At 39.4% G+C, this 12477-nt stretch overlaps 1 protein-coding gene across 8 annotated transcripts in view; it reads right to left on the bottom strand.

Moving 5' to 3' along the window:
* The window catches only part of CFAP20DC (CFAP20 domain containing), a 193720-nt gene that overhangs the window by 104709 nt on the left and 76534 nt on the right, over positions 1-12477 (bottom strand). For 7 of the 8 annotated variants that reach the window (XR_015794990.1, XM_088134444.1, XM_088134439.1 and 4 more), the window contains one exon: positions 4164-4304. The exons of the other annotated variant lie outside the window; for it this stretch is intronic. Coding sequence is in view for 6 of the 7 variants with exons in the window: in XM_088134444.1 (XP_087990570.1) it covers positions 4164-4304 (141 nt within the window). In the remaining variant the exon portion in view is untranslated. The remainder of the gene's footprint in view (positions 1-4163; positions 4305-12477) is intronic. 8 annotated transcript variants of the gene reach the window in all.

Below are 12477 nucleotides of genomic sequence, written 5' to 3'. Positions count from 1 at the left end.
ACCTGAATTTAAAGCAAATTAAAGCCAGACTGGAAATTAGATATATCTGAGTGACCAGGCTTTACTGCAGAAAGCACTTTCTATGGTATTTATTTTGCCACTATTCTGCATGCAAGTGTCTCATGTTTCTTCAGAACAGATAAACTCAGCATTTCTAACAGGTGAGGAAGCTTCAGAAATCTCTTATTGTGTGGACAAGCACCATGAATGAACTGGGGAAACAGGGAAATGATTTGCAGTAAATGGACAATGGAGATGGAAGTTTATAAAAAAAAATCTCAAGAAACTTAAAGCAGAAATGGACTGAGATGTATTTTTGGAGATCAAATCAATACAACCATATTGTATTTTGCATAGTGAGGCAATGTAATTTCCACATAAATGCACCTGCCTATCCTTAATAACAGTAGTAGAAACTAGAGGTGCTGCTCCTGTGGAAACAAAAGCATTTGGTCAAAGACTGCTAGTTTTTAAGTAAATTACCAGTTTTGATTTGTGCTTAGTGGACAACAGCATATTGCTATTAGCAAGGTGAGCTGTTCAATTTAAGCAACCGGGCTTGATTCTGTGTTCAATTAAACCATGGTCCCATTAATGGAGAGGGGAAAAAAGCTTCCTACATTCCTACATTGACTAACAGTCAGGACTTAATCTGGCCTGGGAATTGAAGGAATTAATAGTGTAAAGTGTTAGTCAATTTACACATATAATGATTAAGTGGATACATGTGGGCTTTATTAATTTTGTTGAAAGCATTCAGAACAATGAATTCTCTCTGGTAGAACAAAATTATATTTGTAATTCAGGGAAATTAGTTGTGAGCAACGAATTAGGAACTTTCAGTCTAGAAAGAAGAAACAAAAATGTATTGAGGTGGAAGGCTTACCATGGCCACAATCTATGGCTGCATGGTGGACAAAGTATACCCTTGTCCTTTGGTTTATCCTTAGAAATGTGATGTATAAATAAATACATACATAAATAACAATGGCATTGAAAATAGGCAGGATATGTGGGAAAATATACAGTGGTCCTTAAAAGTTTGCGAACCCTTTTGAATTTTCAATATTTCTGTATAAACATGACCCAAAACATGACAGATCATAGACCATGTTTTAGGTTATATTTATGCAGAGATATTGAAAGTTCACCCCCATTGCTGCCACCACCGCTGAGGAGTGCCGCTGTGCAGGATGGCCAAAACACCAGAAATGAGGGGGAGGTAGGTGGGTGGGTGGAGCTCAAGAGGAGGCAGCCCCTTACCTTACTGAGGCTCAGGGATGGGAGGGACCAAGCCAGGAATGGCTTGGATCAGGTGGGCCCTCATCTAATAACCGGTGGGATTTGGTTAACAATGACAACGGGGAGTGCCGGGATTGCTGTTGCTAAGCAATGCGGTCACGTGACATTGCCCTTTATGACTGCATTGCTTAGTGATGGAAATTTCAGTCCCAATTACTTTCGTTAACCAAGGACTACCTGTAATCATGTTTTACCTATTATTAAGGCAATGAGGACTGATTAGATGAGCTAGGTGGCAGCATCTAACCAATTTTGGGTGATTTCAGAAAAGGTAGGCAGGATTGGACCTCATTATACAGGAGACCACAAGGAAATCTCAGAACTGTATATTAGACTTTTTTTGTGTGTGTCTTTGTCAGTGTTGACTCCTAGCGAATGCCTGGATGAGTTCCTGCAGTCTTCTTGGCAAGATTTTCAGAAGTGGTTTGCCCTTGCCTTGTTCCTAGGGCTGAGAGAGAGGGACTGGCCTAAGGTCACCCAGCTGCCTTTCATGCCTAAGGTGGGACTAGAAGTCACCGTCTCCCAGTTCCTAGCCTGGTGCTTTAACCACTACACCAAACTGGCTCTCTCTCTATTAGACTGGGATATTGAAAACAACCTGGAAGAAGGAGACACAAACCACGTTCATAACATTGCAAAAAAACTACATGGTCACCAGGAGCCATGCTTGATTTAAGGGGGTATTTTTTAAAAAAATAGTGATTTACTTTGATTGTGATATTATATAAACATTCACATTTGCATAATTTCATAATAAAGCACATCCACTTAAAGCACATTTAAACTGAATCACCCGCATAACTTTATCTCAGATTTAAAAATGTTAATAGTGGTATTAATTGTTTTCAAGGAATTCATGTCAATGTACCTGTAATCACCTTTATGCCATACATCATTTGTTCTTGAATTTTAAAATAAATGGCACTGAAATTCCTAGAAATACTCTGAATTTTTATTCAAACACACAATTAAATGTCTTACAAAATTAAAGTTGAATGGGTTATCATATAGAGGATGAAATACAAATAAAGAAGATAATTACACCATTAACTGCTAATCTAAAATTAAATGAACTCTATTACTACTTTCCCCAGAGAACCTACAGAAGTAGGTTCATAATATTCTAAATTAAATTATTCACTTTTTTAATTTTGTTGCAATTCATATTAATATTTTGGTCATTATATGGTTTCACAGAGTAAAGATTATTTTTTTTTGGAACAAGATAGCTTGAAGGAAAATCACACATTTTTTTCAAATTTTGTTTTGTTTTAAAGAAAGCAAAATTTAATATGGAGCTTAGAATTACTCAGTTTTCCAAAGGGTACATTCAAAAAGAAACACAGTTCTAATAACTTCATGCTTTGCTGGTCCTCTGTTTCCAAATCAGTCCAACAGCAGTTCTCCATCCAGAATCCCCCAATGCCAAAAAAGAACTGATGCATCCCAGCAGCATTCCACATTGCCATCCCTGACCACGCCCCATATAAGATTATTTATATAGAGGGACATCTTTGCAATAGCCTTACACTTATAGATTAGCCAAATCTTGTAGCAGAACTGTAAGAACATCCTTTATGAAACAATTTTATTGGTAGGTAATTGGCTTTGATCCCACTTCCTATTTGTCTCTTTCTCAAAAGCAGTTCCAAACTTTTCATTACACCATGCCATATCCAAGAAATGGATCTTAAATTCAGACTAAGAGATGACAAAGTGGGATCCTGCAAGTGATAATGATCCTGATAATTTGGGAGCCAGATAAAGGGACAATTCCAGATCCCTAGTATCCCTATTCGACCTATTAGTGAAGCTGACAAAATGAAAAGGTTTACATGTAGTTCTCATTTAGTGACTGCCTCAGATAGAGACCATTCGCAAATACTATGGTAATAAATGGTAACAAAAAATTCATTTTCTGACCAATGAGGGCATTTATGACAACAAAAGTGTTCAGTGTGAAACTGATTAATGTCTGGTCAGTTTCAGGCAGCAGCTGCCAGCCAGCCCAAGGGTTCTAATCAACTAATGAAGGTCACAGAGCTGAGCTTATTAACCTGCGGTAGGACTGCACTCCAGAGAAAAGCAACTCAGGAAGAGATTGCTTGTTTAGGCAATCACTCCACCTTATGAGGGGACAAAAAAAGGGAAAAAATGGGTCAGGCATAGGACACTGTATGAGAAAACTTTATCTGAAACCAGTGATCTTTATAGAATCTCTCTCTCTTTCAGTCACATGTTCATTTAGCGACCCATTTTGCTAAAGACTGAATTAGCAGAATCAATTGCAGTCACAAAATGAGGACTACCTATACTAGTTTCTATAATCCCACTCATTTCTCATATATATGAATGGCTGTCATTCACTTCCAGGGAGAAAGACAAAGTGGCCCACTTGGAAACAACATTCTACAAAAGTGATAATGTATTAAGTCCACTCATCCACTCCCACATTTAGAGAGGAATATAGACCATTTAGAAAAAATAATCTTTGGGCTGTTTACAAAAGTTATTTATTTAGATTTACTTTATTTATGCTTATCTTTTAGTGAGCATTCAAACCAACTATACATTTTTAAAAATTAGACGATAATAGTCAAAACTACTAATAAAAATAGCAATAAATGCCACAGACTCTGAGACCAGACAATATGCATCTCCCTTGAAGAGAATGGTTGGGCTTACACACTGCACTTGCTTGCTGGATAAGTCACAGTATCTGGGTTTGTACAAAAGCTAAGCCAAAACAAATGTGGCATGTTATGGCTTAATGCCATGTGTGGATACAGGCAATGTCACTTGAAGAAAAGTCCTTGGCCTGAAAGTCTAGATAGAAAAGAAATATTAATCATAAAGGGTACCTAATTCTGGTGAAGTTAAAGATCGGCCTCTACATTTTTGTTCTGTTTGGCGCAGCTTATTCATGTTCAGCAGTTGTGTGACTTGTGGCACATCTGCATTTAACTGACAGGCTCGAGGAATCGTATCTGTTGGCCCATCAGCTGTAATAGAAGATCAGCACAATCTGAGTAAACTACAGCAAAGACTTCACCTTCTCATTCTGACCATCTGAACAAAGAACCAAAACTAATGACAGCAGAAGTGTACATTGGAGATACTTACCAGAACTCTGTTTTCCAAAATGTATTCTGGGAAATCAAGCATTCACATTTTAAAAGCTTCTAGTTCCTGTAGCTGTATACTGAAAAAAACGTTGCAGCAGGCTCAGGAATCAGAAAGCAAAGAAAAGAAGTCCATACATCTGTTCAATTTCAGTATCTTTCAATTTTAATTTGATGCCATGATTTCTTCTGGGCTAGCCTCATTATTTATAGATTAGAAATTAGCAGCACCAGACATTCTCATTACTTTACCTGAACAGAAGGATTTAGTTATTAAGTGATGTGCCGCAGCTCCCAACATCAAAAAGCATACTGAGACCATTATACCTCAACCTTAATCCTTTCTTGCCAATAAAAACATTTTGATATTAATATTTTTTAAATCAATGAGATTCATGTGAAGTACCTGATGCAATAAATAAGTTATGGGATGACATGGGCGGGGATGAGGGTGAGAGGTAAGTTTCAGGCTACAGGGAACTAAATCGTGTAAATAAATATATACAGAGAACAGAATGAGATTTAGTTGTAAGGAGATCCTGCTTTAAAACATGTCCAATCTAGCTAACTGTGGGTAAGCAATCAAGATGAAACTGCTGGGAGAGGAGACGAGCCATAGCAGCATCTTTCTGGCCATTTTGAGGATTATCCTTGCTATATGGCAGATAAACTGTGATGGAAGGAGATCACTGGAGTGCTCTGCGATAGGCGTTACGCCAATTCACCTAAAATTGAAAGTGTATAAAACGATGGTCTGCCCAGTAGCACTGTATGGTGCTGGGTGCTGGCCACCACCAGAAGTGCTGAGCAACCTTTATATGCCATGGAGATGTGCATGCTCTGTTGGTTGTTAGATGCTTCCCTTCTCAACCACGTCAGCAATGATACAGTCAGGCAGCAGATGGTGTTGCACCATTAACAGAGAAAATATGGGAAAAATGCCTACAGTGGTACGACCATGTTCTCTAAGCAGCATCCCACACTGTTGCCTGCACTGCCTACCACTTTAAATTGATGGCAAATACACGTGCAGAGGACCAAAGCAAAGGTGGCAGGACACCATTAATGCAGACATGAAAATCATCCAGTTGGACTTGGCTGCTGTGTTCGATCGCATGAAATGGCATTCGTTGATCTGAAAAGCGGACCCTGCACCTGCAGGAAAACACTAGGATGATGAAGAACAAGAAGATATGGCAGATAAAGTGCAAAGATTCTCTTGGAGTTGGAGTCCAATTTGACAGGTCCAGTGGGGATGGCCGGAGCAGAATCTTACAGGGTTATTCGGAGCAAGTTTGCAGCTGTGACTCACAAGAAAGTGGACCAGGTTCTCCAATTATGAGTTCAGCTACCTGTTTGTTAGATCAAGGACATCCAATAGGTGACTTGTTGTTACGTCCTTTAAGTGGAATTTGCTTCTTTGAAGGAGGGGCTTGTCCCCTCAGCCTTGAAGGAGGCTGTGGCCAGCATTCAGTGGTGCTGGAACCAACTGGAACCACTGGAACCAATGATTTTGGATTTGGGGCTGGGTTATAGTACAGAGCCAGTATTGGTCACACTCACTGATGACCTTTGGCAGAGATGGGATGGGAGTAGTGCATCTTTCCTTGTGCTCCTCGATCTCTTAGTGGCTTTCGGTATCGTCAATCCCGCTATCGTTCTGTGAAGTTTGGGGGGGGGAGGCACCATTTTGGCTGGGTTCAGTTGGTATTAATGGGAGGGGGGAATCAAGTCCAAGGTCCCTTACTTGTAGGGAACCACAGGGCTCACTGCTTTCGTCTATTATGTTTAACATCTATATGAAACTGTTGGGTGATGTCATCTGTCAGTTTGAGGTCAGGCATCATCATATGTTGAGGTCCTGTCTCAATGTCTGGATGTTGTGCAGGTCTGGAGAGGGAGAAACAGACTCGGGGCCAACCCTGGAAAGACTGGGTAGTTCATGATATTTGGCCCCTTGATTCTGGGGTCTTCCATCTTTGGCCTCGGCTGGGATTGCACTTCCTCATTCAAGACTGGTGTGCAATTTGGGAGTTGTTACAATTCCTGCTTGAAGAGCAGGCGGCAGTTGTGGCCAAGAGGGCCTTTGCACAGATACAATTAGTGCACCTATTGCACCCTTTCCTGGACTGGGAGGCCTTTCAGGCAATCACTCACATCTTAGTCACCTCACAAATGGATAATGAGCTCTACATAGGGCTGCCCTTGAAGACCACTCAAAAGCTACAGCTGGTCCAGAATACTGTGGCGCAGACAGTGATATATCACCTTTCTGCTCCACAAACTGCATTGGTTACCAGTTGGCTTCCAGGTGCAATTCAAGGTACTGGTTATCACCTATAAAACTCTTCATGGCACAGGGCCTGGTTATTTGAGAGAATATTGGTTTCCAGTTGTTTCTGCCTGCCCGGTGAGATCAGGCAAAGTAGGTGCGTTTTGGGTCCCATTGATCAAACAGGGTCATCTTGCAGGACCCAGGCAATGTGCCTCCTTTGCTGTGGCACTGGAGAACTCCCATCCAATGTTGTTCAGGAAGCTATTAAGGACTTCGTTATTCTCCCAAACTTTGCGGCAGAGTGAAGGCTGAGCGCCTGCTGGATTTTTTTTTAATAGCATCTTTTCATGGGGGCTGCTCATGATTTCTTTTTTGTTTTTTGTAATTTTTTCTTCACTTTTTAATTGAAAGCCACCCAGAGTCATTGGGAATCAGACAGCCTATAATTTGTATAAATACATATATACATGTTATCTACTATTGTTAAGAAAGTGTATGGAGTATAAAAAAGGGGAACTTATTTTAAAAAAGAGGAGTAAGTGATACCTAGATAAACACATTTGATGAAATCCAAATGGACTTGATACTGACAATTGATATATAAAATATTTTTAGGGTTGAGGAACACCACCCGGCTTTTGAGTAGAGTGACAGGACTTTCATTCCAGAAAGTAAGTTTGATCAGAACAAGAAGTGGATGAATCAAGGAGAAAACTAAATTTGATTTACTTTAAAGTAAGTTTACATTAAGTAAGGCTATGCAAAACTTCAAATTCAAGGCAATTTGATCAAACCACCCCTTCAATTTGAAACTCTGAATTCATTCAGTACATCAAATCAAGTCAGACCCTTCTGAATCCATTTTAAAATTAAATGGACTTTTACACCTGCAAAAACACAAGTCAAACAAATTATTTGAACTGATGGTTTAAACTGAAAATTCAAATAAATTCAACTCATTGAATTGCAAATTCAAATCTTATCTTGATTGATTCACATACTCTAAACATTGTTAATATGATTATACTGATACATTAAACTATTTTCCCTTTTTGACAGATTCAAAATTACAGTTCAACAACACATTTCAGAGGGCAATGCCCCTGGCTTTGGGAGGTTGCATCTGGCTATAAAGTCACATACTGTGTACTCTGGAACAGATAATTAATTTCTACCTTGTTAGAATGGTTGGTCAAGACAATGATCTTAATCTTTTCAGTTGTATAAATCTACAACTAGTCACCAGCTGTGTGTCCTTTTCAGAAAGCCTAATTGTAGATGCATGATTGCTCTTAGCCTACTCTTAAAATAATTTATGTGTGCAGATAAGAATTAATTAGATTTCAGGGGAGTTTTGCAATTAAAAACACTCAGCAATTAGCTGGTTTCACAATTTAGATTGTGCAGATTGTTCTGTGATCTCTAATGCAGTTACGCTATGCATGAAACTCCTCTTGTAAGTAACCTCAGTGAGGTCAATATATTTGAGTACCCAAATACTCAAATACTTTGGGCCAGTTTTCATCTGTTCTGTGCTGCTACTCTCCTGTTCTAACATCCTCGGCACTAAAGTTATATGACGTCTTTGTTCTTTGCTTACTGAATCTAACCTACACAATTAAACAGCACAATCTGCTTCCTCTGCAAAGAGTATTATTCTTTAAGCATATAGGGGCTTGTCCTGACCCTGTAAAACCAGTCTCCTAGGCATGCATGTTACTTGACAAGCCCAGAGAAATGCTGATTATCAGTAACGTAGAAGGATGTTACTGCAAAGTACAAAACTTGACTGGATCACGCTGTTGTACACAATCAGTTACAATATTAAGAAAAAACAAAGAGGACTCCCAAATGGAAAAACGGAGAGACTCTAGGAATACCTGAGGAGTCTGCCAATCATTCTGTATCAGAAAGCATATCAACGTCCTAGTTTAATAAGAAATGAAAAAGCTGAAACAAAACGTGAGGATACAGCTCAGCCTCCAGAGAAATATCCAAAGAGCTTTACAGAAAGAAATCGACTTATCCATCCGATTCCCAATTCTGTGTCTCACTCCAAAGGCTCAGCCTCACTGCTCTAATCCTGTTTAAAATGAATAGAAAGTTTTCAACTTCTGGGTGAAATAATTAGCCTCTACTGTTTCATAAATGAGACAAATTTCTGTTCACTGCTTTTGTAAAAATAACTAGGCACAATTATGCTTTCCTCTTCAATTCCTCTTCTGTATGAATGCTCAGGACATACCAGGCTGGCTTTCTCCACTAAAACTAAGACATGCCTCCCTAGTTAAGCATATGCTGAGGTAAAGCTACATGCCAATGACTTTATTTACATATTTCTCCTGCTTATCCACAGAAGGTCAGATAACATCGTCACCACTTTGTTTCCTGGCAAAAATGGGCATCTGTTCATTATCCTGGCCTGGTGAGGGGCGGGGCGGGATGAGTATCCAAAGGAAAATTGAGAGACTACCTTAGACAGCTGAAGAACTATTTCATAAAGTATCTCAGGTTATGGTGCTGGGAGCTATGAGGGAAACAGAACTCCTAAGGCGGTCACAGTCCTTACATCTCGGACTTGAGAAGAAATAATAAGAGCTGTCAAGATGCTCACTGAAGAGGAAGCATGCAAAAGAGAAGCAGAACATCCAGAACTCCCATACCTACTCTTTATAGTGACACAGATAAGAAGCAGATCAGAATGACAAAACAAATAGATAAAAAAGTTCTCTGGAATTTGGACTTTGATGAAAAATGGAGCAGTTGGCTAGAAGGGAAGTGAGAATATGTCAAACCCTGCTTAGTGGGGCCTGAGACATTACCCTGGCTAGGTTGAATGGGTACTACTAAGCCTACTAGTACCCATTCAATATAGCATAATTCAGTGGGAAACATTCTTGCATAAATCCTAATGCTGTAAAGCAGAAAACGTTATATTGAAGCAAGGTAATGCTACAGCTTTTAATAGGTCTTAGATAATTAGCACCTGATGTGAATAAAGAAACGCAGGTTCATTATGTCAGACCAGTGTATAACAGTGAACTGTGCACTATGCAAAAAATGTATTTTTCTTAAGCTGTTCACCTCTACAGCAATTCTAGGGCAAGAGCAAGTTAAGTAATACTGGCTCAACTACACATCAAGTAGAGCTGCCTTGTTCCCTTCCATTTTGATCTGCCTCAGGGGTTGGAATGGCTTCTTTATTATTTTTTACATATTGTGCTTTTAATCTGCCCATTAATAAAAGTTCTCTGAGAAGATTACTAACTTACTACCTGGCTTAACATGTTCCAAACAATAACATACATTATGAAGTAACACTAGATGAATGAATTGCCATGAAATCTAAGACAAAACATGTGTCACAGGTATCAGAGTCTCAACGGGAAGAAAATCTCTTTCCCCCAGTCATAATTCTAATGGTTTGTGACCAATCTTCCAGGCATTTCCTATGTAACCTACCAATTAGAAATATTTATAATTCTAAGCCTGTACAGTGTATCACATGCGAACACAGGAAATGTCAACTTCCATGTCAGACTAACTAGAAAGCAATGCCACCTAACCCAACCTCATTTAGTTGTCACTCTTGTGAAGACCTTTCAATAAACATTTCCGTATGGCAGACTACATTCCAGACTGACACATAACCAATCAAGCAGGTAATGCAAGCAAAGGCTGCCTGCGTGGATGCTACAGCTCTGCAAAACAAATTGCCAATCCTTGAAAACCAAAGCCATACACATTCAAATCACCTAGGGAGAATAAATGCACAATTAAAATGCCATGTCCATGGCAACATCTTTTCCTTTAAGAACCAATACTGATATAGTTGGATCAGAGTGCAGTTTAGTCCAGGAAGAAAAACAACAACAATAACAATCTGTTTAGATCATGATAACATTTATTCACTAGTAGGTGCATTCAGAATTCACCACCTGGTTCTATGGAGACAATAACTGCTTAAATCTAAAACTTTATCCTTTTTGTGGAGTCCTTGGGGTTCTCTGAGCTTGGTTCTTTTCCTGCAAACGTTTCGTGACCCTGCTAGGTAACATCTTCAGTGCTGGAATAGGATGGGGTTTGCTCTCTGTTTATATACTCTTGCATGCCCTGCCAGTGTTGGTGGGGGTGGGGGTTTTGTTTTGCTCCTCTGGTAGTTCCTTGATTAGGGTATTGTTTGCTGCTTGCTTGTGTGCCCTGTGGTAACCTCTGCTTATCTTGGTGATAATTGTTGGTGAGGAGCTGTTCTGGTCTTTTGTCTCTTTTGAATAGTGTGTAGATGCTGTTTATCTCTGTGTCTGTTAATTGCTGCCTTGTCTGAATACCAAGCTTCCAAGAATTCCCTTCCCTTATCAAAAAGTGCCTGACCACTCAACCTACTACAACACAAATAACACAAACTATGAAAAGGATCACACTTCCATACATCAGAAACGTCTCAGAAACCACCAACAGACTATTAAAACCACATGGCATCTCCATGGCACACAAACCAATGAAAGCCCTCCAAAATATCTTAAGTAAACCAAAAGACCCAGTAGCACAAGAAGAAAAAACAGGACTCATCTACAACATACAGTGCAAGGACTGCAACAAACACTATGTAGGACACACAGGCAGAACACTGGCAGAGCGCATCCACAAACACCAACTAGCAGTCAGAAGACATGATGAAAACTCCTTAATCTCACAACACATGGACAGATATAATCATAATTTTAACTGGGAAACTGTCAGCATTTTAGACCAAGCTAAATCCAAAAATGCAAGGGAATTCTTGGAAACATTTGCAGCAAAAGAACCAAGCTCAGAGAACCCCAAGGACTCCACAGTTCAACCCTGAGCTACACATATTCGCCTCCATTGGTTTATCCTTCTTCTCTGATAAACTACATGAATATCTGCAGCATGTGAGCTGTGGCCAAGCAGAACTGCATTCCATAACATTTGTGAAACTAAGCTAACAAAACCTCAAAACAGTTTTCCAACTGTTCCTTCCTTCCAGAGACCACTCACCACTGCCTCAAAGAATGGGAGAATTCTTCACTGTCAAAGTGTTTATGTGTTTAAACCAATGTTATTACCAACATTTTGAAATGGAGGATCCTTGTAGTTGAACGTTACCAGAATATACATCAGCGGTAGAATAAGCCTACCAAAAAAAACAACAACCCAACACATGCACTTTAGGGCTTCATTAATAAAATTAGAGTTTCTGCATTGCAGAAAGTGAATGTTCTTCTCTGTTCTCCAAGATCTGATCTAACGTTTTAGAAAGGATTCTGCCAAAATGGAACGCGTACAAAAAAGGTAATGAGGATGACAGTGGACTGGAAACTAAGCCCAGAGAAAACAGGGCAACTTTACTTTTGGAAAAAGAATCTTGAGAAAAGATGATTTTTCAAGTATTTGAAGAGGTGTTGAACAGATGGAGGCCAGGATTCGTTCTTTACTGTCCTAGACTACAGATATGAAAAAAAAAAACAGCTTTATGTTATAGGAAGGCAAATGCCAACAGAATATTAAGAAAAACTTCCTAATGGTAACAATATTTCATCAATGAAACCAATTACCAAGGCAGGAAGCAGACTCCATTTTACTGGATGTAGTCAAGCAGGAGTTGAACAGATATGTTTCAGGGATGCTTTAATTTGGATTCCTGCAGTGAGCAGAGAGGAAAAGATGGACTAAATGGCTCCTTCCAACTTTATGATTTAACATTTGGTCATATCCTAAACCAAGCACCATATCCCTGCCAAGATTTTCTTCAACTTA

The sequence above is a fragment of the Python bivittatus genome, unplaced genomic scaffold (assembly GCF_059951505.1).
Source record: "Python bivittatus isolate LINGU-HERP-01145 unplaced genomic scaffold, Pbiv_v1 ctg000080_np1212, whole genome shotgun sequence".
In the NCBI taxonomy this organism is placed as follows: Eukaryota; Metazoa; Chordata; class Lepidosauria; order Squamata; family Pythonidae; genus Python; species Python bivittatus.
Note: the sequence above shows the minus strand (reverse complement) of the source record. Positions and strands in the feature narration are given on the sequence as shown.